The sequence below is a fragment of the Panthera pardus genome, unplaced genomic scaffold (genome assembly GCF_024362965.1).
Source record: "Panthera pardus isolate Hobbes unplaced genomic scaffold, ASM2436296v1 HiC_scaffold_21, whole genome shotgun sequence".
Classification (NCBI taxonomy): Eukaryota; Metazoa; Chordata; class Mammalia; order Carnivora; family Felidae; genus Panthera; species Panthera pardus.
The window spans coordinates 53,024,860-53,050,967 of record NW_026526777.1 but is presented as its reverse complement, the minus strand read 5'-3'; the positions used below and the strand labels follow the sequence as shown (position 1 = coordinate 53,050,967).

General features: G+C 41.3%; 2 protein-coding genes, 1 long non-coding RNA gene and 9 other non-coding genes across 15 annotated transcripts in view; 1 reads left to right on the top strand and 11 right to left on the bottom strand.

The window, feature by feature from the left end:
• Positions 1-15,170, top strand: part of DARS2 (aspartyl-tRNA synthetase 2, mitochondrial) — a 31,143-nt gene extending 15,973 nt beyond the window's left edge. For 3 of the 4 annotated variants that reach the window (XM_019425236.2, XM_019425230.2, XM_019425257.2), the window contains 6 exons: positions 660-722; positions 5,359-5,511; positions 8,124-8,342; positions 8,559-8,669; positions 10,941-11,016; positions 12,484-15,170. In XM_019425236.2, coding sequence (XP_019280781.2) covers positions 660-722; positions 5,359-5,511; positions 8,124-8,342; positions 8,559-8,669; positions 10,941-11,016; positions 12,484-12,698 — 837 coding nt within the window. In that variant the 3' untranslated portion in view covers positions 12,699-15,170. Of the gene's footprint in view, positions 1-659; positions 723-5,358; positions 5,512-8,123; positions 8,343-8,558; positions 8,670-8,709; positions 8,747-10,940; positions 11,017-12,483 lie in introns of all 4 variants that reach the window. The other variant, XM_019425248.2, reaches the window with a different exon arrangement.
• LOC128778856 (uncharacterized) lies at positions 5,458-7,278 on the bottom strand. The gene is made up of 3 exons (XR_008424663.1): positions 6,214-7,278; positions 5,664-5,852; positions 5,458-5,570 (listed from the first exon to the last, which is right to left on the bottom strand). It is a non-coding gene; the product is annotated as an uncharacterized LOC128778856 (long non-coding RNA).
• Positions 15,171-16,018: 848 nt separating the features above from the next.
• On the bottom strand, positions 16,019-19,403 carry LOC109250297 (40S ribosomal protein S27-like). Its single transcript, XM_053909271.1, has one exon. The coding sequence runs from the start codon at positions 16,261-16,263 to the stop codon at positions 16,105-16,107; it is 159 nt and encodes a 52-aa protein (XP_053765246.1). The 5' UTR covers positions 16,264-19,403; the 3' UTR covers positions 16,019-16,104.
• Positions 19,404-21,932: 2,529 nt separating this feature from the next.
• Positions 21,933-22,009, bottom strand: LOC128778921 (small nucleolar RNA SNORD81). The gene has a single exon (XR_008424780.1). It is a non-coding gene; the product is annotated as a small nucleolar RNA SNORD81 (small nucleolar RNA).
• Positions 22,010-22,165: 156 nt separating this feature from the next.
• On the bottom strand, positions 22,166-22,243 carry LOC128778924 (small nucleolar RNA SNORD47). The gene has a single exon (XR_008424783.1). It is a non-coding gene; the product is annotated as a small nucleolar RNA SNORD47 (small nucleolar RNA).
• A 726-nt stretch (positions 22,244-22,969) lies between these two features.
• Positions 22,970-23,050, bottom strand: LOC128778928 (small nucleolar RNA snR60/Z15/Z230/Z193/J17). Its single transcript, XR_008424787.1, has one exon. It is a non-coding gene; the product is annotated as a small nucleolar RNA snR60/Z15/Z230/Z193/J17 (small nucleolar RNA).
• A 160-nt stretch (positions 23,051-23,210) lies between these two features.
• LOC128778922 (small nucleolar RNA SNORD79) lies at positions 23,211-23,295 on the bottom strand. Its single transcript, XR_008424781.1, has one exon. It is a non-coding gene; the product is annotated as a small nucleolar RNA SNORD79 (small nucleolar RNA).
• Positions 23,296-23,630: 335 nt separating this feature from the next.
• Positions 23,631-23,695, bottom strand: LOC128778938 (small nucleolar RNA SNORD78). The gene has a single exon (XR_008424797.1). It is a non-coding gene; the product is annotated as a small nucleolar RNA SNORD78 (small nucleolar RNA).
• Positions 23,696-23,941: 246 nt separating this feature from the next.
• LOC128778927 (small nucleolar RNA SNORD44) lies at positions 23,942-24,002 on the bottom strand. Its single transcript, XR_008424786.1, has one exon. It is a non-coding gene; the product is annotated as a small nucleolar RNA SNORD44 (small nucleolar RNA).
• Positions 24,003-24,256: 254 nt separating this feature from the next.
• On the bottom strand, positions 24,257-24,327 carry LOC128778937 (small nucleolar RNA SNORD77). The gene has a single exon (XR_008424796.1). It is a non-coding gene; the product is annotated as a small nucleolar RNA SNORD77 (small nucleolar RNA).
• A 462-nt stretch (positions 24,328-24,789) lies between these two features.
• Positions 24,790-24,851, bottom strand: LOC128778939 (small nucleolar RNA SNORD75). The gene has a single exon (XR_008424798.1). It is a non-coding gene; the product is annotated as a small nucleolar RNA SNORD75 (small nucleolar RNA).
• Positions 24,852-25,479: 628 nt separating this feature from the next.
• Positions 25,480-25,559, bottom strand: LOC128778926 (small nucleolar RNA SNORD74). Its single transcript, XR_008424785.1, has one exon. It is a non-coding gene; the product is annotated as a small nucleolar RNA SNORD74 (small nucleolar RNA).
• Between the last annotated feature and the right edge of the window lie 549 nt (positions 25,560-26,108).

Below are 26,108 nucleotides of genomic sequence, written 5' to 3'. Positions count from 1 at the left end.
CTCACGTTTAGTGGAAAGTAATTTGTGTCCATACTCTAGACATAATGAATGTGTCCAGGTAAGCTCAGTGTAACGTATATTGTGTGTTGTTATTGTTTGCCTCAATTTGTGTATGCCCGGTCTTCCCCATGCATATTATAGGAAGTGTGGGGTTGTGAACCATGTCTCCACCTTTTTGTGTCTCCCATACCTAGTCTAGTGCCCCAAGAATATTAGTTATGATGATGGTCAGGGCGTCTCACTTACAAAGCTTGATGATTTAGATGATTTAGAAAAAGTAAGATATAAAAAGCATTTTGAGACCTGAAATAAGCAAATTCTGAGTCCTCTTTTTGATCTGAAAGTTATTTTTTCTTACACAATTCAGTTGTAAAGATTTGTTTTGAACATTTACCCTCCATATCACACACACAGGATCTTCTGTGGAATACATTCACAGCCATTTCCAGTGAGGCCTGCATAATTGGGGGGGGAGGGGGAATGTTAATAGGCCCTGTTACAAGCTTTAAAATTTTGTCCCTTGGAAGCAGAAACTAAACTTCTGTTGAATCTTACTATTGTGATGGAAGGACACAAAATATATTTGTATCCCATTTGATATCATAGACATGTTTATGAAGCCGTCATATTGTAAGCTTACTTTGATTTTCTTTCATCAGAAATACTTAAAAAGGAAGGACATTGAGTCTCTTAGAAAATTGGCAGCTGACCATTTTAATCAGGTAAGGATTTAATTGCAAGAGTTTTTTTCTCTTTTAGGGATCCAATATTTTTAATAATTGTTAGAGCTCTTATACAGTCATTAGTTTTGAGGTCTTGTTACTTCAGAACATTTTTTGTCTTTTTATTATTGTCTTTTTATTACTAAAGTTAATCTAATCCCAATTCACCATTAATCAAAATGTGAAAGTTCAACCATAGTTTTTAAAATAAATGTGGAATTTAGGGCACCTGGGTGGCTCAGTCGGTTGGGCATCCAACTTCGGCTCAGGTCATGATCTCACGGCTCGTGGGTTCGAGCCCCACGTCGGGCTCTGTGCTGACAGCTCAGAGCCTGGAGCCTGCTTCAGATTCTGTGTCTCCCTCTCTCTCTGTCACTCCCCCACTCATGCTCTGTCTCTCTGTGTCTCAAAAATAAATAAACATTAAAAAAATTTTTTAATAAATATGGAATTTTAATTCAGTTAGGAGTAGATTAGAGCCCCATGTGCCCAAGGTTTGAAAGAAAGCCTGCATTCATTGCTCTTCCCATACCCGTTTTAAAATCCGGAATACACCTTTGACAGACACATGTGTGTTCTTGGCTTGGTGAATGGTAGGACTGAACTATGGAGGACCGGGAGTGGGGGATGGGCCTTCTTACCTTGTCACTGGACCTGTTGATGGCCTCAGCCTTTTCAGAATCAGTAACTTTAAAAATAATCATGCTCTTTGGGTCATTGGTTTTCTGTGATATGCTTTACAGAAAACATTCTAAATATGAGAAGACTATGTTCATCATAGTATCATTTACAATAGGAATAAAATGAAATTATATGGCAATGATTAAATAAAGTAAACTCAAAGGAAATAAAATTGCTTCTTATTTTTAAGTTTATTTATTTTGAGAGAGAGAAATCACGAGTGGGGTAGGGCAGAGAGAGAGGGGAGAGAGTCCCAAGCAGGCTTCGAGCTGTCAGCGCAGAGCCCAATGTGGGGTTCAAACTCAAGAACCGTGAGATCATAACCTGAGCCAAAACCAAAAGTTGAATTTCTTAACCAGCTGAGCCACCCAAGTGCCCCTAGAGTTGTTTTTTAAAACTTTGTCTCCAAAGAGTTTTGTAGTATGGAGGTAATGTTCATGTTGTAATGATTTGTATGAAAAGGAAAATACAGAATTAAATAAACACTGCTCATAACCATGTAAAAACACAGTATTTGTGGGGCACCTGGATGGCTCAGTCAATTGAGCAGCTGACTCTCAATCTCAGCTCAGGTCTTGATCTCAGGGTCGTGAGTTCAAGCCCCACATTTGTCTCTGCACTGTGCCAGAAGCCTACCTAACACACAAAACAAAAACAGTATTTGAGTATTGAAAATGGACTCCCCACCCCTCCCACCGCCATATCATACCTCAGGCTTAAAGGCATTTTTCAATAAGAAAGAAAAAGATTAGGAAAATGATTTCCAAAATAGGTCAAGGCAAAATGACAAAAGTCAGAGTAATATAAAAAGCTTTTCATAAAGTTAAATGAGTTTAAAGAATGATCCATTACATCTCGTTGTTCTTTGATGTAGAAGTTTTTTTTCTTTTATGAAATGAGGTACTAGTAGATAATGTTTTAGGTTTGTTTTATGCCCTTGACAAAAATTCAAAATTGGCAATTCTAGATCTCCCAATTTTGTTTCTTCACTTTTATCTTTCCAGTGTTTGAAATCTGTATCTAGAAACCACAGGATCAGTAGCCTTTAGTTGATAGAACTCTTATTAAATTTTCTGCTTTTCCTCTTCTCTTCTTTTCTTTTTTACTGTTCTAATTTCCTGGATTTTTATAGAAGAAATGGGCACTGCTTCTGTTTTTTCAATGTATTTATTTACTTATTTATTTGTTTTTAAGTGTTTATTTATTTTTGAGAGAGAGAACGTGTGTGTGATCAGGGGAGGGGCAGAGAGAGGATGGGGGACAGAGAATCTGGAGCGGGCTCCGTGATGACAGCACCGAGCCCGATGTAGGGCTCGAACTCATGAACCATGAAACCATGACCTGAGCCGAAGTTGGATGCTCAACCGACTGAGCCACCCAGGCTCCCCTGTTTTTTTCGTATTATTAATATATTCTAACTTGGCTTACATTTGTAATATGTGTATGAATTAGCAATATGCTACATGCACATAGGTAAAAACACAAATGGTAAAGAAGGATTAACAATGAGATGCAATAAGTGTTTGCTCTAGCTCATGCCACTTCAGACCCACTCCAACCAGAGTGCTTCCATTTTTAGATATGCATCTACATACTGCCTTTTTTTTTACTTCTCCATTTTGAACTTTATCTGTTAACTTCCTGCATGAGAGACACAGCTCCCATACACAGGCCACACCTAACTACTCTGTACCTTCTGCACAGCTGTCTTTCTGACCTTTTCTACATCCTGCTTCTGAGTTGAAGCCACTTTCCCTAGATCCCAGATCTTCCTCTTTCTTATTTGTGCTGAGGTAGATTCTCACGTAACTTCCAGGAAGGCAGGCAAGAGATAAACTTGCTGGTCCAAGAATGTCTTTATGTTCAAAACCTCACATTTGATTGCTGATTTGGCTTTGGTATAAAATCCTAAATTGGCAGTCATATCCCTTTAGAGCAGTGCTGTCCAACAGAACTTTCTGTGATGGTGGAAATGTTTTGTATCTGCATCATCCAATATGGTAGCCATTAGCCAGCATAGCTATCCAGTGCTTGAAATGTGGCTGGTATACCTGAGGAGCTGAATTCTTAATTTCATTTCGTTTCAATTAATCTCAATAGGTACCTGTGAGTGGTGGCCACTGTATTACCCAGTAGCACAGCCTTAGCTTGTTGAAGGCATTGTTTTTTTCTCCTGTACCTGTTGTTACTGATGAGAAGCCTGATGCTTATATGAATTTATTCCTTTGTAGCAAACCTGATAGTTTTCCTTTGGAAGCATTCAGCCTCCTGATTGTTCATGTTCTGAAATTTCAGTTTGTGTACCTTTGGGTCATTTTGCATTCAGTGTGTTGTACTCTAGAAGCCAATGTGATGGCTCATGTCTGTCATCTGTGGAAAATTCTTCTAGTACTAATTGTTTTGACTTCATCATTCTCTGTAGTCTTTTTGGAATTTCTTTGATTTCTATTCGGACCTCCTTTTGTAAATTGTATGTCTCTTTTTTTTCTGTGTCCTTTCCCTTCATTCTCTTTGTCCTTTTCATTTGAGAGATCTCTTCAACTCTTCTGTTGAATTCTTTTTAACCAATCATTTTTATGTCCCAGTAGCTGTTTCTTGTTTTTTTCCATCATACTTTATTCTGCTTTTATTGGTAAAATCTATTTCTCACTGCCTTTGAGGATTCGGGCCTTACTCCTTTGGTCCCTAAATTATCTCTTTCTTTTCAGGTCCTTTTTTTTTTTTTTTTTTTTTTAAGTTTATTTATTTTGAGAGAGAAAGAAAGACAGAAAGAAAGGGAAAGAGAGTGTGCATGGGCAGAGAGAGAGAGAGAGAGAGAGAAAGAAAGAAAGAAAGAAAGAAAGAAAGAAAGAAAGAAAGAAAGAAAGAAAAAAGGGAAAGAGAGTGTGCATGGGCAGAGAGAGGGAGAGAGAGAGAAAAAGAAAGGAAAGAAAGAAAGAAAGAAAGAAAGAGAAAGAGAGTGTGCATGGGCAGAGAGAGAGAGAGAAAGAAAGAAAGAAAGAAAGAAAGAAAGAAAGAAAAAAAGAAAGAAAGAAAGAAAGGGAAAGAGTGTGCATGGGCAGAGAGAGGGAGAGAAAGAAAGAAAGAAAGAAAGGGCAGAGAGAGGGAGAGAAAGAAAGAAAGGGAAAGAGAGTGTGCATGGGCAGAGAGAGGGAAAGAAAGAAAGGGAAAGAGAGTGTGCATGGGCAGAGAGAGGGAGAGAAAGAAAGAAAGAAAGGGAAAGAGTGTGCATGGGCAGAGAGAGGGAAAGAAAGAAAGAAAGAGAAAGAGAGAGAAAGAAAGAAAGAAAGAGAAAGAGAGAGAGAGAAAGAAAGGGAAAGAGAGTGTGTGCATGGGCAGAGAGAGAGGGAGAGAGAGAATCCCAAGCAGGCTTCACACCATCAGCGCAGAGCCTGATGCAGGGCTTGAACTCACAAGCGTGATCTCGGAGGTCATGAGTTCAAGCTCACATTGGGTATAGAGGTTACTTAAAAAAAATTTTTTTTAAAGCTGTTTGGGAGCACGGGGTCCTCGGAAGGGCTTTGTGAATGGGTAGGATCAGTTTAGTGGGAGCAGCAGAGTCGTTGCCCATTACCCTGGGAAACCAAAGCTTCCTAAGAGTCCTGAGCCTCTCTAGGCTTCTGCTAAAATCAGTTCCTTCTTGTGCTGAGGCCGCTCCGATTTTCTCCAGGCCAGAGCTTCCTGTGTCTTGCTGCTTTGATCCTTCCTATTCTGTTCCCTTGCAGCCTGCCACAAATCTGCAGTATTTCCCCACCTTATATCCCCTTTCATTTTTTCATTATGTTGAGATTCCTTTTGTAATTCATTTAGTATCATTTCGAAGGGGTTGAGGGAGGGAATGAAGACCATCTTCAGTTCTGTGGAGAACAAGAAATCTTTATATACTACAAGAAAAGTAAATCAACCCCACTTTAAAAAAAAAAAAAATGTGAGTAAGTCTTTTTCTTTATCACAGGAAGTCTTACCTGTATTCCCAAAAGCCAATAGAAACTGGAATTCTCCAGTTGCTAAGTCCATAATGGAGGAGCAAAGATCAGAACTAATCAGACTGATGGAGATCCAAGAGGACGGTGTGGTCCTGCTCACGGCCGGAGAGCACAGGAAAGCAGTAAGGAGCACTACCTCTAAATGTCTGTACTGTTGATGCTGAACGATGCCTCTTTTCTCCTGCATATATAATACATACTTAAAAGTGTTCATTTCAATAAGTGGAGCTGCTCTGCATGAGTTTTTATATTAATAAATGTTTTCGGCACTTACCATACTGTATCAAAACTAGAGTGTGTTTCACCAGCTACCAGCCTCCATTGGCATTGTTCACACAGGTTAGATCTGGCTCTGATTAGGAAGGCCACTTAGGTAAAGGGCTATCGATCATCACTGTGGAAAATATTTTCATTTTCGAGATGTTGCAGATTAGGAAAATTTGGGAATCCCAAACTTTTGAACCTGTGGAGGGACAGATGAGATGCTGGAAGGCTACTGGGCTGGCAGACATCTCTGGCCCTGCTCGGTCAGGGCAGGACCCTCTTCCTCAGGAGCAGCAGCCGGGGGTACTGAGTGCCACCACGCTCTGGCTAAATCTCTGTGCTTAAGGAGATCTGTGTAAGACTGGATTTGGCCATAGAGACCATGTAAAACATACACAAGTATGGAATAGAAGTCAAGCATGAATGTTGAAAATATACTGGAAAGGTCAAGTGTAATATAAATTCATTCTTGCACTAAAGTATGATTCCTTTATAGCATTGGTGTCTGATTAGTACTTTATCAAGTTCATTCTTCTAATTTGTATTTGCACCATACATACCCTTGTTTCCTTCCAAAGGAGAAGTTTCAGAGTTCAGTTTCAGTGCTGAATGTACCCCACTGTCAGGGTGCCTAGCTCGCTCCATCTGAAGAACATGTGACTCTTGATCTCAGGGTCATGAGTTCGAGCCCCACGTTGAGGGTAGAGATTACTCTGAATGAATGAGTAAATAAGAAATAAATAAGATCTAAAAAAAAATTTTTTTAATAAATAAATGTAACCCACTCTCCTTCCCCTCCCTTGCAATAGTGGAGTGAAGAAAGGTATTTAATTACAAATCTGTTTTGATGCCACCATCATTTTTCAATGAATTAATCAACATTATTTTTGTTTTGGGTTTTTTTGGTTTTTGTTTCTTATTTTAGACCAAGTATGAGTTGGGGGAGAGGGCAAAGGGGGAGGGAGGGAGAGAGAGAGAAAGAAAGAAAGAGAGAGGAAGAAAGAGAAAGAGAAAGAGGAAGAATCTTAAGCAGGCTCCACACTCAGTGCAGAGCCCAATGTGGGACTTGATCCCACAACCCTGCGTGACCAGAGTTCAAGAGTCGGACACTCGACTGACTGAACCCCCCAGGCGCCCCCTCAACATTATTTTGAATACTAGACATGAACATCACTGTTAAACTTGCTAGGGAATGTCCACTTTATCACAGATTGTGGGATTTTATATTATACAGAAATCCTGCTGCAGACTCATTTGGCCATTCTACTCTCTCCTAGTATGGAGTGAAACTACTGGCATTCTTCTCTCAGGAAGGTACCATTCTAATTCCTACCGGGATTTCTTGAAAGAACTAGAAACCAGACTTAGGTGGAATAGCATTAGCATTCTGAATATGTCACAGTGCAAGCACCCTGTGTGGATATTTAAACGTAAGATGAAGAGGCTATATAAGCGACGCCTGTGCATGTCTCCAGGCACGGTTTGTCCTGACAGCCCTTTTTCAGGGAAGTTCTGCTTATCAGAGTTAGCACTCAGGAAGCACTTCCCATTTTCTTAGCACTGTTCTCAGTACTTTGTGCATATTAACTCATTTAATCCTCATGCCAGCCTTACTGAGAGAAGGACTGATATGGCTACCATTCCAAGATAGGAGACCTGAGGCACAGAAGTTAAAAATCTGCTCACACACAACTAGGAAGTAGAGGACCCAGAGCTCTAACCCACAAAGTCCGGTTCCAAAAGTCACACTTTTAAACTAACCTCTAATCTGTACTGCCCCTCTAATAATAACCAACGTGTATTGGGCATCAGCTGTGTGCCAGGCGCTCATCAGAGCCTCACACGACCCTTCAGGAGCGGTAAGGAAGACAACACAATAGCTGCCAGTCGTATTGCACCTTCCATGCCTTGTCTCAGTCTTCACGACGGCTTTCGGAGTAGGTACATTTATCTCCATTTTACTATAGAAAAAGCTGTAGGGAAGTTAGTCAGTAGGCAAACTGAGACACACCCAAGTCAGTCAAGCTGGGGTACCTGTGCTCTCAATCACTTTGTTATCAAATCCTACTCACTCGGCTGAGTCTGACATTCTCAACCACATTGCGGTCAGATCATCCTCAGATCTGTGTCTCCTGAGAGGCTCAGAGTGTGTCATCTATTTTTTTTTTTATTTTGTTTTTAATGTTTATTTATTTTTGAGGGCAGGGGAGGGACAGAGAGAGAAGGAGACACAGAATCGGAAGCAGGCTCCAGGCTCCGAGCTGTCAGCACAGGGCCTGATGCGGGGCTCCAACTCATAGACCATGAGATCATGACTTGAGCCGAAGTTGGACCCAGGTGCCCCAGAGTGTCATCTGTTAATTTCCTGATCCCTTCCCAGAGGATAGCCTGACTATAGAGTCCAGGTTGTGTCATCTGCTGTCTACTCTGTCACCGCAGTTAACTCAGTGGTTGTGTTTTCTGTTCCCAGTGCTCTGTTTTGGGAAAACTACGACTGGAATGTGCTGACCTTCTAGAAGCAAGAGGATTGGTGCTCCGTGACCCAGCTCTGTTCTCTTTCCTTTGGGTTGTGGATTTCCCACTCTTCCTCCCCAAGGAGGAAAATCCTGGAGAGCTGGAGTCGGCCCACCACCCATTTACTGCTCCCCACCCCAACGACATCCACCTCTTACACACTGAACCCAAACAGGTACCGTATCAGTACTTCCAGTTTAAAAGGAAATGTGGAAACAAGGGCAAAGAAGTTCAGATTTCACAGTCTGACCCACTTCTGGAAACCTCGGAAAAAATTGTCGGGTTCGAGCCCACAGTTAATACATTGTCTCTGAATTGCTGTAGCATCTTCAACGTGTAGAACAGAAAATTAGAAATTTTCTCTAACATAAAGACTCTGTGAATCTTCTAGGTCCGTAGCCAACACTATGACTTGGTTTTAAATGGCAATGAGATAGGAGGTGGTTCTATCCGAATACATGACGCAGAGCTCCAGCGTTACATTCTGGCAACACTGCTAAAGGTAACATCATCTCTTAACCTGCTTTTTTTGTTTTAACCAGAATATTTGCTGTTTTAGCTGGTGTTGGTGGTATAGTGGTGAGTATAGCTGCCTTCAAGAATGTTTGTGTTGTTTTTTTTAATTTTATGAATGAAGGATTCAGTAGATACAGAATAGTGTTGGCTTGTCTCTCTACTTTTACTGAAGACTTTGAAAAGTAAATGATAATAAAAGCTGTTTATTAGTGCTTACTATATGTGCGAGGCAGTAGGTACTTTATCTGCATTGATACATTTAATCCTCACAATTACTTTTTGAGATAAATACCCTTATTCTGCCCATTTTAAAGATGAGTGACTGGGTGGCTCTATTGGTTAAGTGTCTGACTCTTGATCTTGGCTCAGGTCATGATCTCACGGTTTCATGAGTTCAAGCCCCATAGCACAAAGCCCACTTGGGATTCTGGGATTCTCTCCCTCCTTCTCTCTCTACCTCTCCTCCACATGCATGCATATGCGTGTGTGCTCCCTCTCCCTCACAATAAAAAAAATAAACATTAAAAAAATGTTTTTAGGGGGTATCTGGGTGGCTCAGTTAGTCAAGCAACAGACTCTTGATTTCAGCTCAGGTCATGATCTCACAGTTTGTGAGTTCAAGCCTTATATCAGGCTCCGCGTTCACAGCATCAGTGCAAAGCCTGCTTTGGATTCTCTCACCTTCCCTTTCTCTGTCCCTCCTCTGCTCACTTGCTCTCTCTCTCTCTCTCTCACTCCCCCCAAAATAAATAAACAAACTTTGAAAAAAAAAAGTGTTTTGTTTTTTTTTGTTGTTGTTGTTGTTTTTGTTTGTTTTTTTATTTTTTAATATATGAAATTTACTGTCAAATTGGTTTCCGTACAACACCCAGTGCTCATCCCAAAAGGTGCCCTCCTCAATACCCATCACCCACCCTGCCCTCCCTCCCACCCCCCATCAACCCTCAGTTTGTTCTCAGTTTTTAACAGTCTCTTATGCTTTGGCTCTCTCCCACTCTAACCTCTTTTTTTAAAAAAAATGTTTTTAAGATAGCCTGGGTGGCTCACTCAGTTGAGTATCTGACTTTGGCTCAGGTCATGATCTCACAGTTCATGGGTTCAAGCCCTGTGTTGGGCTCTGTGCTGACAGCTCAGAGCCTGGAGCCTGCTTCGGATTCTGTGTCTCCCTCTCTCTCTGCCCCTCCCCCCACTCATGCTTGCTCGCTCTCGCTCTCTCTCACTCAAAAATAAACATTTTTTAAAAAATAAAAAATAAAAAGAGTCTATACAGATGTGGGCCTAAGAATCTGCAGTTTCTTGACGATTCCATAGAAGGCCAGGATAGATTTCAGAATGGCAAGTGTCCAAGAGAGTCTGGTCCTGAAAGGTCATTTTGTGGGATTAACTAACAGGGGTGGGGTAGGATGAAAGCACTTTATTTTTTGAGAGCAGGATTGGAGAACTTAAATCCCCAGACTCCCCATTAGCTTTAAGGTCATGGTGAGGTCCCTTAACTTTTCTCCTCCCAACTCAAGGCATCCAGCCATCAGTTTCCCAGCTGATTTTCTTCCTTTCATTGTTAAGCTTCTTAAATGAGTCCATGGAGAATTCACCGCTTCTGCTTCTTCCCTCCCACCAGTGGTTCTCAGCCCTGCTGCACATGAGAACAGAATCAACGGCAAAGTGTTAAGAATAAAAAACCAGCCCACTAGTCCACACCAGACCAATTAAATAAAAAGCTCTAAGTGTGAGACTTTGGCATCTGTTCCTTAAAAGGTCCCCACCTGTTTCTGATGTGTAGCCTGGTGAGAGAACCATTGTCAGATACACTTTCAACATATCTACACACATTGACCCACATGAATTAACTTGCAGAGCCACCAAACCCAGTGGCCTGTTCTTGGCCACCAAGCTGTCCTACCTCCCAGGTGTGTTTGACACCATTCCCCTCTTACTAATGTTCTCCTCCTTTGGCCCTGTGATAGGACAGTTTCTTGCTCTCACCCTACCTTTCTGGGCTCACATCTCCATGTCCTGAATTGGTGTTACTCTGTTTACGTTATCAGTATAATGTGTGGCTGCAGGCCTGGCACATAGTGCCAGGCATGTCTCTACATGTTTTAATATCTGTGACTTGTCATAGTCTCTTGCTAAACTGTCAACCTCTTAAGGTATTTTTTTAACTCAGCTTTATTTTCCCTTTAGCACCTAAGCTTACTGTGTGGCATTCGATGGACCCTCAGTGTGTATTCACATTGAATTATGTTTTGAATTTCAGGAAGATGTGAAATTGCTCTCCCACCTACTCCAGGCTTTAGATTTTGGGGCTCCCCCTCATGGAGGAATTGCCTTAGGTAAACAATCTATCCTTTTACAAGCTAAATTTCATTCCATAACCCTATGTCTCAAATTTGGGCTTAGTTTACAGGCAGGGGCGGAGGAGGAGAGGGGGTAAAAAGGATAGGGTGCAAGCCCAAGAATATTATAAGAATTTAAATCTGTATTTTCATTTCATTCATATATACTTAAAGTGTATTTTGCCAGTTAAAGATAAAACTTGACTGATAATTTGCATTTGAAAGATTTTTTTTAATCGAATAGAACTTCACTCTTAAGTCAATATTTCTCAAATGCCTGGGGTCTCACAGGCACATTCATAGGAATCTGGAAAGCACTGCTCATTCTATTCAGCTTGTGTGAAAGTAGGAATATGCCAGTGCTCTCTGCCATGGTTACTTTGTTTTATCAAGCAAGAAAGAGTGTGAGAAATTCTCAGAAGCTCACCTAGATTGTAGGCCCTCAACAGCAAGGACTTCCATCTGTGTTCTTGCAGTGCCCCGCACAGCATCTGATTTTTGTCAACCTTTAGAAAACTGTTGCTAAGGACTAATTGCTGTGACTTAATTTGAGCATGTCAATATTCATCCTGAGCACTTTTCTAGAATGAGAAAAGAACCTCTCAAACAAAAGTTCCCTAAAAAGGCAGGGAACTATGCTTGGCCACAACTTGTTAAAGATTCTTATTTAGGGGTGCTTGGGTGGCTCAGTCGGTTGAATGTCCAACTTCAGCTCAGGTCATGATCTCACGGTTCATGAGTTCAAACCCCACATCAGGGTCTCTGCCTTCAGCCTGTCAGTGCAGAGCCCACATCAGATCCTCTGCTCCCCCCAACTTCCCTCCCCTGCTTGTGCTCTCTCCAAAATAAAATTAAATAAAATAAAATTAAGTTAAATTAAATAATTTTTTTTTTTTATTCTTATTTAAAAGTTCTCTATAACAGGGACACCTGGGTGGCTCAGTCAGTTAAGCCTCTGACTTTGGCTCAGGTCATAAGCTCATGGTTCATGAGTTCAAGCCCCGCATTGGGCTCTGTGCTGACAGCTCAGAGCCCGGAGCCTACTTTGGATTCTGAGTCTCCCTCTCCTTCTCTGCCCCTCCCCTTCTCATGCTCTATCTCTCAAAAATAAATAAACATTAAAAAATTTTTTAAAAATAGTTCTCTACAACCTTTGTAGAAAAACTTAGTCATTGGGGCACCTGGGTGGCTCAGTCGGTTAAGTGGCCCACTTTGGCCCAGGTCATGATCTTGCCGTCCGTGAGTTTGAGCCCCGCATCAGGCTCTGTGCTGACAACTCAGAGCCTGGAGCCTGTTTCAGATTCTGTGTCTCCCTCTCTCTGACCCTCCCCTGTTCATGCTTTGTCTCTCTCTGTCTCAAAAATAAATAAATGTTAAAAATATATATTTTTTTAAAAAAGAAAAACTTAGTCACTTAACCTTAGGTTACATTCTCATCTGTTAACTTTGATATTTTACTTCCAGGTTTGGACAGACTGATATGCCTTGTCACTGGAGCACCAAGCATCAGAGATGTCATAGCCTTCCCCAAATCCTTCCGGGGGCATGACCTCATGAGCAATGCCCCAGATTCTCTCCCTCCTGAGGAACTGAAGCCCTATCATATCCAGGTCTCCTGGCCAGCAGACTCAGAAGCAGAAAAGAGCTCATTGAATCAGCCGTATCATCCAGAAAGCTGAGCTTTTCAGCTTTGTCCTCTTTGCTTCCCCAAGGCTGAAATCAGATGTGGAGTTCTGCCACAGGTCTGTAAGTGGGTCTTTAGGTGGAAGGAACCCAGACAACATTCTTTACCACAGTAAAGAAACAGAAGGTATCCAATTTTTACTTGATAACATGCATTATTAGGATTTTTTTGTTTGGGACTTCTTTTGTAGTTTCTGACTTGGAGAGATGTAAAGATGGCCCTTTCTTGGAGAATTGAACAGCTTAGTGTTTCTTAATCATGTTTTTCATACCTGGATAGTTAGTTGTCCACTGAAGACAAAGATAATCAGACCATGTGAAACGTGGGGAAATGCTTGCCCCTTTAGTCCCTTGATGGAGGGGTCAGTTCAACCAGCCTTATCAAGAGAATCCTGTAAATTAAGCTAGATAGTGACATGTTGACTCTCAGCATAATATAGTGAGAAGCAGCATGATATAATGCAAAAAAAAAAAAAAATCACTGAAATGGAAATCACAGAATCTTAATGTTTCACCTTGAACAAGTTACAGAAACATCACTTAGCCTCCTTTCCTGCTTGTATGAAATGGGAACAGTACTTGCCCTGGCTCCCTCACAAGGCTCTTCTTGCCAGAACCAGAGATGATGTATGTGGAGGCATTGTGAGTGAAAATGCTTTGAAAAACTATGAAGCATTACACAAATGTAAGAAAATGGGACTATTTATCTTTGAACAGATACATCTATGTATTTTATAGTCTAAGATTAAATAAAACTGATTATCTGTAGCATAAAAAAACAGTAATTTTATTAATCAGTATTCTATTTATGTTTCTATTTTTAAATATAATTATTGGGGTACCCAGCTGGCTCAGTCAGAAGAGCATGCAACTCTTGATTTCATGGTTATAGGTTTGAGCCCCATGTTGGATGTAGAGATTACTTAAAAAAAAAATTTTTTTTAAATAGTAATTATTTTTAATCCCTGAATAACACTTCTCCTTAATCATAAGTAATTGAAAATATTGACCTTAGGCCAACTTCGAATATATAGAAAAGTGAACACAGAGGCTATTGTAATTTTCTTATACATTCTGTGACATAAATAAAAGCTTTTAATTATTTAATAAGTATGAAATGAGAACAAGGCCTTGATTAATGAAAATGTTCTTTTCTACTTTATCTTCACTTTTGCCTTGATATTCTTTTGATTTATAAGTACAAAGTATTGGGGTGCCTGGGTGACTCAGTCGGTTAAGCATCTGACTTCAGCTCAGATCATGATCTCACAGTTTGTAAGCCCCACATCGAGCTCTGTGCTGACAGCTCAGAGCCTGGAGCCTGCTACAGATTCTGTGTCTCCCTCTCTCTCTGCCCCTCCCTCACTTGGATTCTGTCTGTCTCTCTCTCTCTCTCTCTCAGAAAGAAGTACAACATTAAAAAAAAAAAAAAAAAAAAAGTTAAGTACCAAGTATCAGTCTTCTATCCCTGCCTATTTTTCTTAGTGCTCTAAAAACAGTGCAATCCGATGGTTGTTTCTGTTTGGAAAATAAAATCATCTTCACTTCCAGGCCTAATCTGTGATGCCCAGTAGATCAAGAGTGTGAATGTTCTTCACAGCTGCAGAAAGTGATTCACGGTTAGGTGGAGCTTTTCTCTAAAGTTTGTCCTTGAACCCTATCTCCCCATCTGCGAGTGTGCTCTGGAGAGAGAAAATTCTTGTTGGCAGGGCTGTCTTGGTGAGAAAGGGTGTCCAAGTCTGCCTACCCTTTCTCAGTGGAGAGAAGTTCCAGAAATTCCTTTTAAGAGGTGGGAAAGTGCAGTTCACATCCATTTATCCCCCATGAGATAAATGTAACAAACTCACTATTGACTGTGTAAAGCCTAATTCTGACCAAAATGTTGTCTCTCTATCCTGGAAATGAGAGTTACAGAAGACACCTGAAATCCAGAGAGTATTTTCTCGGCTGCAAATACCAAGGGCCCCCTGTCCTCAGAAGTCAAACAATCCGGTATTGTTATCTGAGACCTAGTCATTTTGGACATCACTCAGCTTTTCTTCAGTCTTGCCTTTCAAGAAGAAAACATAATGCTTATTCTGAAATCCAGGGAAATGTCACTCTTTTAGATCTTTATCATTGAGGTGGGGTAAAATTTTAAATTAAGTCTTTTCTCAAAAAACTAAGGAACTACTTAATGATAAGATTGAAAACAACACAAGTAGGATTTTAAAATGCACAATCTGATTGTAAACTGGATGCTGTATTTCAAATCCTACCTCCCCACTTTCGTAGGGAATTTAGATTTATCCTGTGGTGCCAATTTTAAAAACAAGATATGCAAATAATCAATGGTTATTATTGGCTTCAAGAGAGCCTTGTCTTATGAACAATTTCTCCTCATCAGGGAGAGGTTTGGCAGATGATGAGTCTGATGGTATTACTTTATGCTCTTGGGCTTTGGTTGAATAAAACAGTGTGTCGATACAGCTGCTCTGTCTTGTCCAGTATTCCCTTCTCCGAAGAACCAGAAGTCTGTAACGCTGATCACATTTCTTGCTACTGTTTTTTTAAGTATAAACCATTCCTCAAAATACTGCCTTAAGGATACTTTTTTCTCATTTTGAGGAAAGCAAGTTACTTTGTAACACAAGAAATAACCAGGTACACAGTAAAAATACCTGATGGCACAGCTGTATAACAACTGCATACATAATTGTTGTCATGCGATAGTGCATGTCTGAGTCACTCTTCTCTAAGACAGTGAACTTAGTTAGAAAGAGCCTGCATGAGGGGCGCCTGGGTGGCTCAGTCGGTTAAGCCTCCAACTTCGGCTCAGGTCATTATCTCACGGTTCGTGAGTTCAAGCCCCGCATCAGGCTCTGTGTTGACAGCTGGGAACCTAGAGCCTGCTTCGGATTCTGTGTCTCCCCCCGCCCCCCCAGCTTTTCTCTGCCCCTCCCCTGCCTGTGCTCTGTCTCTCTCAAAAATAAACAAACATCAAAAAAAAATTAAAAAAAAGAAAGAACCTGTGTGAGTTGGACAAACCTGAGTTTAATTCCCACTTTACCATTCTCTAGTTATGCAGCCTTACCCAGCCATTTAACCTCTCTAGGCCCCTGCTTCTTAACCTAGAACAGCAGTCTTCAATTTTTTTGGTCTCAGGACCACTTACAATCTTCAAAAGTTATTAAGAACCTCAGAATGCTCTATAGAGCTCTTTCACTGCGGTAGCAATTAAGATTTGTTAAATATTTTTTTTGCCCATAATCAAAACTTTATTGAAAAACGGACACCAAAATAGATCACTTGTATACCTTACAAAATTAAACATAATTCCAGTATTTTGGTAGATTAACTGGAATTACTGAATAAGGAAGGCTTTCTGTGACTTAACACAAATTCAAGAGGTTGTGTGGATCATTAGTGTTGCTTTCTTCTAAATGAACACCCCTCTGTGAGTCTGGCCTTTCCTCCTGTGGGCTGGCACGACACTGCTGAACGGCCTCCACAGAGAGCCACAGTCTGAGCATGGCTGAGAACCGTGATAATCTTGGAGCAACCTGGACATTTTACATCCATAATATAGGAATTTGGTCTTTGAACTAGCCATTTCGTTTCACGTTTTTTCTTTTCCTCTTCCGAGGACAAGTGCAGTAAATCTGTAGCCACAGGCCTGTTGATCCTTTCACAAAACTCAGCAAATTACACACTTCACATACATGCAGTTTATCATCTATCTTACTATAACATTGTAAAGAATAATCTTTTAACTATACAAAAAAAAAAAAAAATCCAATTCAGATCCCAACAGAACACCTTTCTCTTTTGGGGGAGTAGATGGGTCTTGAAGAGCAGATTGTAAAATTTCTATGGAAAAACAAAGATCCAGGAGTAGCCAAACACTGCTGCCTGTACCTGAGGAAGGACAAGGTGAGGGCATCTTCTCACTAAATGTCAGGAAGGATGGTAAAGCTAGAGTGATGAACAGGTATTGGTAGAAACAGTGAAAGTTCAGAGACTTTTGTATATATGGAAACAATTACTAAGACAGCAAATACTTGGGGACACACACACATTTAAGTCGCATGCCCTGTCACAGTCATTTAAAGATGGAATCGAGAATCCATGGTTTATAATTCCAGTTTGCCTGAGATTATAAGAAAGTCAAGGGCAGAAGCCTCATTGCAAGACCTGTCCTTAATTGTTTTGTATGTAGTAGGGCTGAGTTTGACCATACCAGAGTCTTGGATTTAATGCCTGGAAGAAAGGCAGCAAGTCCAAAGTAAAGCAAGATATGAAAAACTTCCATTACATTTAGAATACATTTCTTTAGGTACCTTTTTCCGTTATTAGAAACATTATTTTTGCCATCAGGTGCCTGTCTTTTCCACCATGCCAACTGATATCTACACTCTAAAAATGAATAGGGCCACATTGTGTTACCATAAAAATTACACGAGCCTGGAAATAGTAAAATAAATTTTTAACAACTTATTCCGTTTTAGTTACACAGAGGCACAGATCCTTTCCTCAAGTGTTGTATATGAAGGTACCTAGTTGAGTCCTTGATGTATATCCCTGACTATAGTGAGTGCCACATAAAGGTGGTTTTATTATATGTAACATTCCTTTTCCCAGACATTCCAAAGTCATCTTGTAAACATATACTAGTCCAGGGTGCCTGGCTGGCTCAGTCAGTTAAGCACCAACCTCACCTCAGGTCATGATCTCAGTTTGTGGGTTCAAGCCCCATGTCAGGCTATGTGCTGACAGCTCAGAGCCTGGAGCCTGCTTCGGATTCTGTGTCTCCCTCTCTCTGCCCCTCCCCAGCTCGTGTTCTTTCTCCTGTCTCTCAAAAAAAAATGTTAGGGGCACCTGGGTGGCTCAGTTGGTTAAACATCTGACTTTGGCTCGGCTCACCATCTCATGGTTCATGAGTTAGAGCCCCACATCTGGCTCTGTGCTGACAGCTTGGAGCCTAGAGCGTGCTTCAGATTCTGTGTCTCCCTCTCTTTCTGCTCCTCCCCCACTCGTGCTCTCTCTCTCAAAAATAAGTAAACATTAAAAAAGAAATAATTTTTTTTAAATAAACATTAAAGAAAATTAAAAACAAAAACACATACTAGTCCTCAGTTTTATGGTCAGATCAAGAAAGTGAATCTGGTGGGGTGGCTGACTGGTACATGAGAAGAGCATGCGACTCTTAATCTCAGGGTCATGAGTTCAACCCCATGTTGGGTGTAGAGATTACTAAAAATAAACTTCTTTTAAAAAAGTGAATCGGGAGAAACTTTTGTCTCAAAGGTCAGCTCTATCTTCAAAATATATCCAGCATCTGATCCTTTAAAAAGGATCCAGCAAAATCTTCCTACCCTTGCATCCTTACCCTTCAGCAGTCTCAGTAAGGGTCCCATCACTCCTCTGCTCAAAACCCTCCAGTCGTTTCCCATCTTAGAGAAAAGCCAGAGTCCTTACAGTGGCCTCCAAAGCTCTCCATGACTCGCCACCTGCTACCTACTGACCATCTCCTCCTGAGCTCCCCCTGTACCACCCACACTGGTGTCCTTGCTTTTCCTGGTGTTTTCCAGTCATGAGCCCACGTCCAGGACTTTGCCCCAGCTGTCACCTAGCAGTTTTTCTCCAGGTAAGTGCACTGTTTAGTTCCTAATACCTCAAGCCTTTGCTTAAATACTTCCTTTTTTGGTGAGTATTTCCCTAACAACCATATTTGAATGAGCTCCTGCTGCCCACCAGCATGCTCTGCCCTCCTTTCCCTGCTTTATTTTTCCTCTGTAGTACTATATTATTAACCACATTCCCTGATATACTGTATTTTGTGTATTGTATTTTGTTTGCCCCAGTAGAATATAAGCTCCATGAGGGCAGGGATTTTATTTTTGTATTGTTCTTTGTAATACCTATTCCCAGCACTACTTGGCATATAATAGATGTTCAAAAAACCTCTTTTGAGTGAATTAAATGATCGACTAATACAGGCAGGGGAGGGCATGCTGGCAGCTTATGGTAGCTTAACTCTTAGCAAGCATTGACCTTTTAATTTTTTTACATGTTAATTCATTTTCATTAAATTTTTTTTATTAAAAATTTAATGAAGTATAATTGACACACAGTGTTACACAACATAGTTATTCAACTTCTTTGTATGTTGTAGTGGGCTCCCCACAGGCGTGGCTACCATCTATCACCATACAGCGCTATTACAACACCATAGACCAGATTCCCTATGCTGTCCCTTCCATCCCTGACTTATTCATTCCATAACTGGAAGTCTGCATCCCCCACTCCCTCTCCACTCTGACAACCATTAGTTTGTTCTCTGTATTTATGGGTCTGTTTCTGCTAGCACTGACCTTTCAGACAATGGCTTGGGATGATTAGGTCACTAGAACACAAGTCCAGTCTCAGCTTTATCACCTGTGCAGCACGCTACACTAACGCTTTCCATAGCTTTACACCAGGAATAAGAGAGAAGAAGGAAGCATAGTTTATCATTTCCAAGCTCAGGAGCATGAGGATCCCTTTAAAATACATAAAGGGGCGCCTGGGTTGCTCAGTCGGTTAGGCGGCCGACTTTGGCTCAGGTCATGATCTCGTGGTCCGTGAGTTCGAGCCCCGCGTCGGGCTCTGTGCTGACAGCTCAGAGCCTGGAGCCTGTTTCAGATTCTGTGTCTCTCTCTCACCCTCCCCCGTTCATGCTCTGTCTCGGTCTCAAAAATAAATAAACGTTAAAGAAAAATACATAAACGTACAGCTTTTTTAAAGATGAGAAAAGTCTATCTACCTAAAAAGCTGCGACATTTGAAGGATAAATAAGCACTAGTTTGGAATCCTGGAACCCAACTTTCTAGCTTGAGAGCATAACTGCACGGGGATCCATTCTTCATGTGCTTGGCAGGATATGCAGTTAGCAAAACATCATGTACTAAATTAGAACTGCTTTCTGGTAGGGTGGAGTCAACTAATGGGTTATTTCCATTACACTCAATAACTTACATGGGCTCTTAGTGATGGGTGTAACTTTCAAGGAACCAAATCAAATATAAGCATAAATGTAGGTATGTTATTCAAACTCAAGTTACCAGTAACAGTACTCTACACAACCCATCCATCACCTTCCTCAGTGTAGAAGCACTGTGACGGGTTATAGGATTATGGGTTCCAAGCATTGGAGGGCACCTCGTAATTTGAGTAGTACTAACTCCCACTCAGTGCCAGAGGCTAAGGTCACATTAAGGTTTTTGCTGTTACAATTTTGTTTAGAGAGGCAAAGGGAGAATCTTAGGATCCACTCAGTACAGAGCCACACAAAGCTGGATACCACGACCTGAGCAAAAATCAAGAGTCAGAAGCTCAACTGAGCCACCCAGGTAGGTGCCCATCTTTTTAAATCAGCCCAGCCCCACTTTTGGAGATCACGGTGTTTGTGTTCCATTAACCTCGTCTTTCCCAATCTTCTTTCAAGCTAGCTCTCCCCTGACCCTAAGTATATTATGTATTGGGACTTTTCAGACCAGAAGGCAACAAGACTTTTAACATTCCTGCCTGTAGTGATTTTGGCCCTCCCAGTCGTCCAAGATAATTATCCTCAGTGTACTTGTTGTCAATTAAGATATGCTACTATATGTTCTTAGCACTACCACTTACTGCATGGCCTCTGATAACTTGATCCTTTAGGCCGTTTATCTGCAAAATGGAAACTCACTGCCATCATAAGGATTAAAACACCTTTAACGTATAGTAACATTCAAAACTTGCTATTTTTCTCTTCCCTCACTCAGGCTTATTAAACGAGATTGGGCTTCTAATACAACGAGAGGTCTTTTTAGATTGCGTTAGTCATTTCAGAAGAATTCAACCAGCCATGAACTCATCTACTTGTAGTCACCCAAGTCATAGGCTATGATAGAAGAGGCCAATTTCACTGTGAGGATCTTTTGGCACCCACTAAATTTCTAAAAGACTTACCTAATCCATCTACTGACTGCCTGGATGACAAGCTTGGAAATACTGCAACAAACAAGATTTAAATCCCTTTCACGGAGTTTACATTCTCCTAGAGGAAACTAAGAATATGTAATGCCAAGAAAGGTCACCACTGGTGATTTGAATGAAAAGGGGGAGAGCTGGAGCCAAGTGATGGTTCCTGCTTCAGAGGGTCTCAGAGCCTGTTGGGAGACACTGGGGTGGGCACTGGAACCAAAAGCAATAATGAACCATGGATTATCTAACCTTTCCTGTAGAAGGAATTTAAAAGATTGAAGTGTAGATGTCAATGTGACTATAGGAAAGTGCTTAACAGAATTTCCTCACTCTGAAAGCACCAAAATTCACCTCCACCAGACCGAAACATTTGGAGTGACCATCTTGTCCAGATTGATTTGCAACATCCTCCGTGTTTTAAAGAGAATGTGCAAGTTGGGGAAGGGCCAAGGGAGGTAACCTTAGATATGGGGCACTGAGCTGCCCAGGCACCCCTGCACTATCTTGTTAAAATCCTAAATCCTGTTTAAAGTCCTAAATTGCAACACAAATGTTCCCACACACTTCAAGTACTAAATTAATGTGATTTCATCAGATTTTTAGTTATCTAGGCTCTTATGTTGCCAGAGGCCAAGCAGTTTCAGTAACTTACAGAATACAATAGGCAATCCGTGGTCAATGTGAGATTCTGACTTGCGAAGTCAGCACTCCTATTTCTTAACAGCTGTGACCATAGTATTTGTCCCATTTTTAAGCTTTCTTTTAATATGTGGTGGGAGGCGATAACCAGGTTACTTCCCTTATACCATCTAACACTTGCAGAGACCCACCACCATCCTGCTTAATAGGAAGCATTTTGGCGCAGGATTTCACATTCAGCCCCTTAGAAAATTTCTGCACAATACACAGTTCATCCTTCAGATCATGCCACCATTCTGCATTCTAAACATGAAAAGGGCTGTAGTTTATTTTCCTGCACCTTCAAGCCCAAGGTATCCTATAAAATACATCTCAATGTCAACTGTTTTAAGCTAATGTCACAGGATCTTAATTACAATGATGTAATTTTCCTTCCTTCATCCCATTAAATTGAAATCAGCACTCTTGATCAGATGGTTTATAAAAATTTATTGATATTGAAAAGCTTGATCTTCTATCCTGTGGGCATCCATCCAGGTGCTGGAAGGACAAAGCAGCAACTTTTAGACACATTTTTATGTTTTAATTCAAATTGCAATCTGAATACAAAGAATATCAGATCTTTTATAATCATCAAGTGATCAGTGAGAGAGTTCAAGTTGGAGTGAGATCATCATGTATTCTGGATTAAGACAACAGTACTGAGGTTTTTAGTCTCACCTTTCAACTAGCAAGCTGCGCTCCTAACTGGATTGCTGCCCTCACAAATGCCCTAAAAGCAACGATGGCAGGTTAATTATGGTGAAAAAAACAAAAACCACCCCACATGATGTTTGCTAGTAACCTCAGAAACAAAATGGAACGGTTTTATGAGTGATATCATTCGGTTTCATTTGGCAGAATCATTACATCACTGGTTAACATGCTAACTTATCACATATACCACAGACCAACTTACCTCTTAATGTTCAGGTTGACAGTCTGCCTGTTTGTATATGTTGGGGGGGAAAAAAAGCCATTTAAAATTTGTACTGGTTTTCCCCATTTTTAACTTTCTGAAAAGTAACATTTAGGGCAGCAAACCTATTCTACACATGGACAATGGTGGATGTATCACATTGTCCAAGCCCATACAACGTGTAACACAAAAGAACCTTACTTAATGTAAGCTGTGGACTTGGGCGATAATGGTCTCACTGTATGTTCATAATTGTAGCCAAAGTCTCACTCTAGTGCTGAATGTTGAGGAAGGCGTGAAGACCAGATGTATGGGATCCTACGTTCAATTTTGTTGTCAATATTGAAACTGCTTTAAAACATGAAGCTTATTTACAAAAAAAATTACAATTTCCTGGAAAAACTTAACCTGTGCTTCTCAAAATGTGAAATCGTAAAATTGAAACATTTGGGGTGCCTGGTTGGCTCAGTTAATTAAATGTCCGACTCAGGTCATGAAGTCAGGGAGATGGAGCCCTGCACTGGATTCTGCAGAGTGGATTTTGTCTCCCTCTCTGCTCCTCCCCCACCCCTCAAAATAAACTAAAAAAAACATTTGTATATAAGCCACTAGTTACCCCAACCCTGAACGTTTCCTGTGGTAGAATAAATGGCTCGTTTTCAAGGGTATGGATAGGGTTGCTGCAGCCAGATACGTCAGATAGGAGCGAAAGACAATGTTGCTCATCACTGTCAAGTCTGCTGAACTATGTTCTCATCACTGTATCGGCTTTAAACCACTTCATATAGACACCCAACTTGAAACGACTATACCTTGGCTTAAAACTCCTCATTCCGGGCCTCGTGAGCCACTAACTCTTCACACCTGCAGAAATTTAGTCAAATTTAGTTAACAGGTAGTAACAAGTGGATTTCTCAACTTTTCCAAATACTGTTTCAGCTTGTAAGAAATCTTCACTCTTTTTCAGAGAGATTCCCATCTGTTTTTAATTTCAAAAATCATCACTAACAGTATCTTGCTTGTTAACCAAAAAAGGTTTAGAGAATACATACCTTTATATAAAAAGTTCTTCAAAATCAACACCTGACCAAAAAAAAAAAAAAAAAAAAAAAAATTAAATGCACTTCACAATGGCTGAATCTTCCTTGAAACACCAGAACACACTTAACACATTATAGCACATTTCGGCCACACATGAACTTGACTTGAGTTCAGCAACCAAAGAACTGTTTTGTCTTACCCCAAGCAAGCCATCCAGGATAGTGGCCAGTAACCTAGAAAAAAAACAAGACACTTCGTTAAAATGTTAATTATCACCGAATTCTTCTCAGAGTTATTTGTCACAGGGTTCTTCAGTGTTAAATTTGTCTACATGCTCACTTCAGGTCAGACATTTGGTCAACATCATTTCAAAAACCCCATTCACAGCATGCTCAACATGCACCCACTAAGTAGCCACAGTAAACTAGTTAACTTGGTAGTTAAGCATTCTATTTCATCAGCACTCAGTTAAGTTTTGAGCTTACTAAAATGCTTAATACTTACCAAAATAAATCGTTGCTCCAAACATGACTGAGACTCAAGTCCACCTAAGAAATAAAGACAGTTTCACAAGAGGCAAAAGATGAATTTTCTCCCCACAACGTCAAAAATGCCTGAAATCAGGTAGAGCTAATTAAGACCTTCATGTTCAGTCAGTATTTGCTTATCATCATCCAGGCTGCTTTTTACTACATTCAGCAACGCATTCAAGCACTTGGTGGTAGGAGTGCTTCCTGTGCATAAGGCAACTCTAAACAGCCATTAGCTGTACTGTGATGTTTGCCCTGTTACCAACATTTAGCTCCATTACAATTCTGCTCACCTCAATTTCCAGCCAACTCCCTTTAGCGCCTACAAAAAAGGAAGGAAGGAAACTAGGTTAATTACATTTTGCTTATGCTATTAACAGCAAACCAATTTTCCTATCAACTTCGATACATCAGACAGATAGATAGCTATCTCTTCATGATCCAATCTGCTGAACTATGCAACCATCATAGTATCTGTTCCAGGTTGTTAGCATTTCATACAGAATACCAGAGTGTAGGCATTCACATGTAAAAAAAGAATTGAAAAGGACTGGGTAAACACGGACTATCTAAAAGGTTCCTCACCTGTTTGCCCGTGGGTAGCATGTGCAATTTGAACTTTAGGACCTAGGAAGAAACAGCTTCATGTAAAAGTAGTGTCAATCTCCAAGTTCTCTAAATCACCATTTTGTGTGCCTCAGTTAAGTGGAATGGTGGTAGTAACTCTCGTCATTCTCACAGTCAAGAGTAGCAAATACAATGTCATCATTGTAGCACATTTAGTGGACTTTCAACCTAACTTCCCTTAGTGAGGGAATTTCAGTAACTTACCTTTGCAGCCATTTTCACCCCTTTGGCACAGAACTAGAAAACAAAGAGCATCCAATTAAACATACTGCGCAGCCAAAGTAACTATCAAGGTTTTAGGTATGGTTAAGCCTCAGAATAGGATTTTTCAGAAATCCCTTCTGTCCACTACTCTTAAACCATCACAGGCTTAACGAAAGACCCCACCTCCAAGGAGATCGGATTCCTTTCCACTGCATTAACCCGTTTCTTACCTGCCCATCAGAAGCCATCAAAAGCCACTTTGCATTCGTGCCCAGCACCATTTCTAGGAAAAAGATTAGGATTCTTAAAATAATCATTTTGTTCTGGGGCCCCCGGGTGGCGCAGTCCTTGAGCGTCCAACTCTTGATTTCTGCTCAGATCGTATCTCACCGTTTACGCTTAGAGCCCTGCGTTGGGCTCTGCGCTGACAGTGCTAAGTCTGGTTGGCATTTTCTCTCCCTCTCCGCCCCCCACGCTTGCTCGCTCTTCCCAAACAAACTTTAAAATTAATCATTTGTTCTACAGTCTAAGCATATTTCTTTTCTATCACCTATACCACAGATCGTTTACACCACCCATAATTTCACGACTACAGAGAGCGCACTTAATAGTTTACACAAAAGGAGCAGTGCAGAAAGTTAAAGCTGGAAACCACTTAAGTAAATAATGGTGCACTGCGGAATGCAGCCATTCAGAGAAGCACGTGGACTACCCCAACTGCCGGCTTTCCTGAGCAAAAGGCCGAAAGGAGGCCCTGGCCGAGATTAACAAAGGCCCACTCGGGTGACTCGGCACGCGCCGCCATCAGAGCCGTTGGCGTTCATCAACAGTCTCAGATGTCCCTACCAACGCAGGCTTCATCACAGGCAGGGAACGCGAGCCCACGGGTTTTTCCGCAATTCTGCCCGAGCGGTAGGATTCAGGCCGCGCCCGCACCCAAAACGTAATCTTCTACCATCTTCATCTTGGGAACCCTCCAAAGCCCGCGACCGGCCTACAAATACCAGTTAGTTTAAGATGACTTTAACTACCAAGAGCTGAAGGCCTCGAGCCAACAAGCCATTATGCAAAATGACCATATACAAACCAAACACCAGTTCCTAGCCTCGAAAGACCGAGATGGAGGCCAGGCACCAGTATATAAGGACGCCTTTTCATGACGTCATGACGCACCCTCCCCCCCCCCCCTCCACGCCCCGCCGCCAGCGCCGGCTTCAGCTCCTCCCTGTCTCCTCCCGTCATCTCTTCCTCCTCCTGCAGCCACACCTCCTTCCTCTAAGCCCGCCCCTTGGCCCCGCCCCACCGCCATTGTGGGCGGTGACACGACAGCCCGCGTGACTCAAGGCTCCCGCCCTCCGACCGGCTGAGAAGGAAGAGAGGGGAGGGGGCGCGAGGGACGGAAAGCGCTGGGGGAGGGGAAGGGG

Coding starts and splice junctions, on each gene's coding strand:
- LOC109250297 (XM_053909271.1), bottom strand. CDS start 16,263: ATGGATGTAAAATGTCCAGGTTGCTCCAAGATTATCACGGTTCTCAGC.